The 854-nt window shown below is 76.0% G+C and overlaps 1 protein-coding gene across 1 annotated transcript in view; it reads right to left on the reverse strand.

Moving 5' to 3' along the window:
- Nucleotides 1-854, reverse strand: part of MNEG_8875 (type I polyketide synthase) — a gene marked incomplete at both ends in the record, with an annotated part of 11,790 nt that overhangs the window by 6,011 nt on the left and 4,925 nt on the right. Inside the window, one exon of the mRNA XM_014042653.1 lies at nt 9-844. Coding sequence (XP_013898107.1) covers nt 9-844 — 836 coding nt within the window. The remainder of the gene's footprint in view (nt 1-8; nt 845-854) is intronic.

Below are 854 nucleotides of genomic sequence, written 5' to 3' on the forward strand. Positions count from 1 at the left end.
CCCGCCACGCCCGCCGCCGCCGCCGCCGCCGCCGACGCGCCCGGCCGCGCCGAGGCCGCCGCGCCCAGCACCCGTGTCTCCAGACCCTCCAGCACGACGCCGCCCCCAGCCCCGGCAGCCGAGCTGTCGGAGGTAGCCAGGTGGAAGCTGGCGACTCCCGTGCCGCCCTTGGGCGCCGCCGGCCCGGCCAGGCAGCCGGCGCGCGCCGGGCGCCCGGGCTCGGCCGGGCCAAGGGGCGCGTGCAGGGCTCCGAGGGCGACGGGTATCTTGGCCCCAGACCCAGGCGGCGCGACCCCCAGGTGGAGCGCCGCGTCGATCTGGCAGGGGTGTGTTAGGTAGCCCGACGCTCGCCAGTCCTCGTCCACGCCCGCAACCTCTCCGATCACTGCCGCCGCCGTCGCCGCCGCCACCGCAGCAGCAGCCGCTGCTGGCGGCGGCGGGAGGAAGGCGGCGAGGCGCGCCGCGAGCGCGGCGGTTTTCACGGCGCCGCTGGTCGCAGTCTCGACGCCGGCGACAGCGCCAGCGCCGCGGACCAGCGACACGAACCCAGTGGCGTGTGTCACCGGCGCCGAGCCGTAATCATAATCATAACCATCGTCGTCATCGTAGCCCTCCTCGCCGCCTGCGGCGCTGCTCCTGCCCGCCGCAGCGCCCAAACTGACGAGCGTCAGGGCGCCGGTCTGCAGATCCACGCGGCACGACAGCACCAGGCCCGTGCCGTCATCCGCCCCGCCGTCGCTTTCCTCGGACATCCCGCGAGGCCCCGGCGCAGGCAGCACAACCGGTGCTGAGATGGCCACCTGAGTCAGCGCCAGCATGCCGCCGCCGCCGCCGCCATAATCGGCTGTGGCGGG

Source organism: Monoraphidium neglectum, assembly GCF_000611645.1.
Source record: "Monoraphidium neglectum strain SAG 48.87 unplaced genomic scaffold scaffold01742, whole genome shotgun sequence".
In the NCBI taxonomy this organism is placed as follows: Eukaryota; Viridiplantae; Chlorophyta; class Chlorophyceae; order Sphaeropleales; family Selenastraceae; genus Monoraphidium; species Monoraphidium neglectum.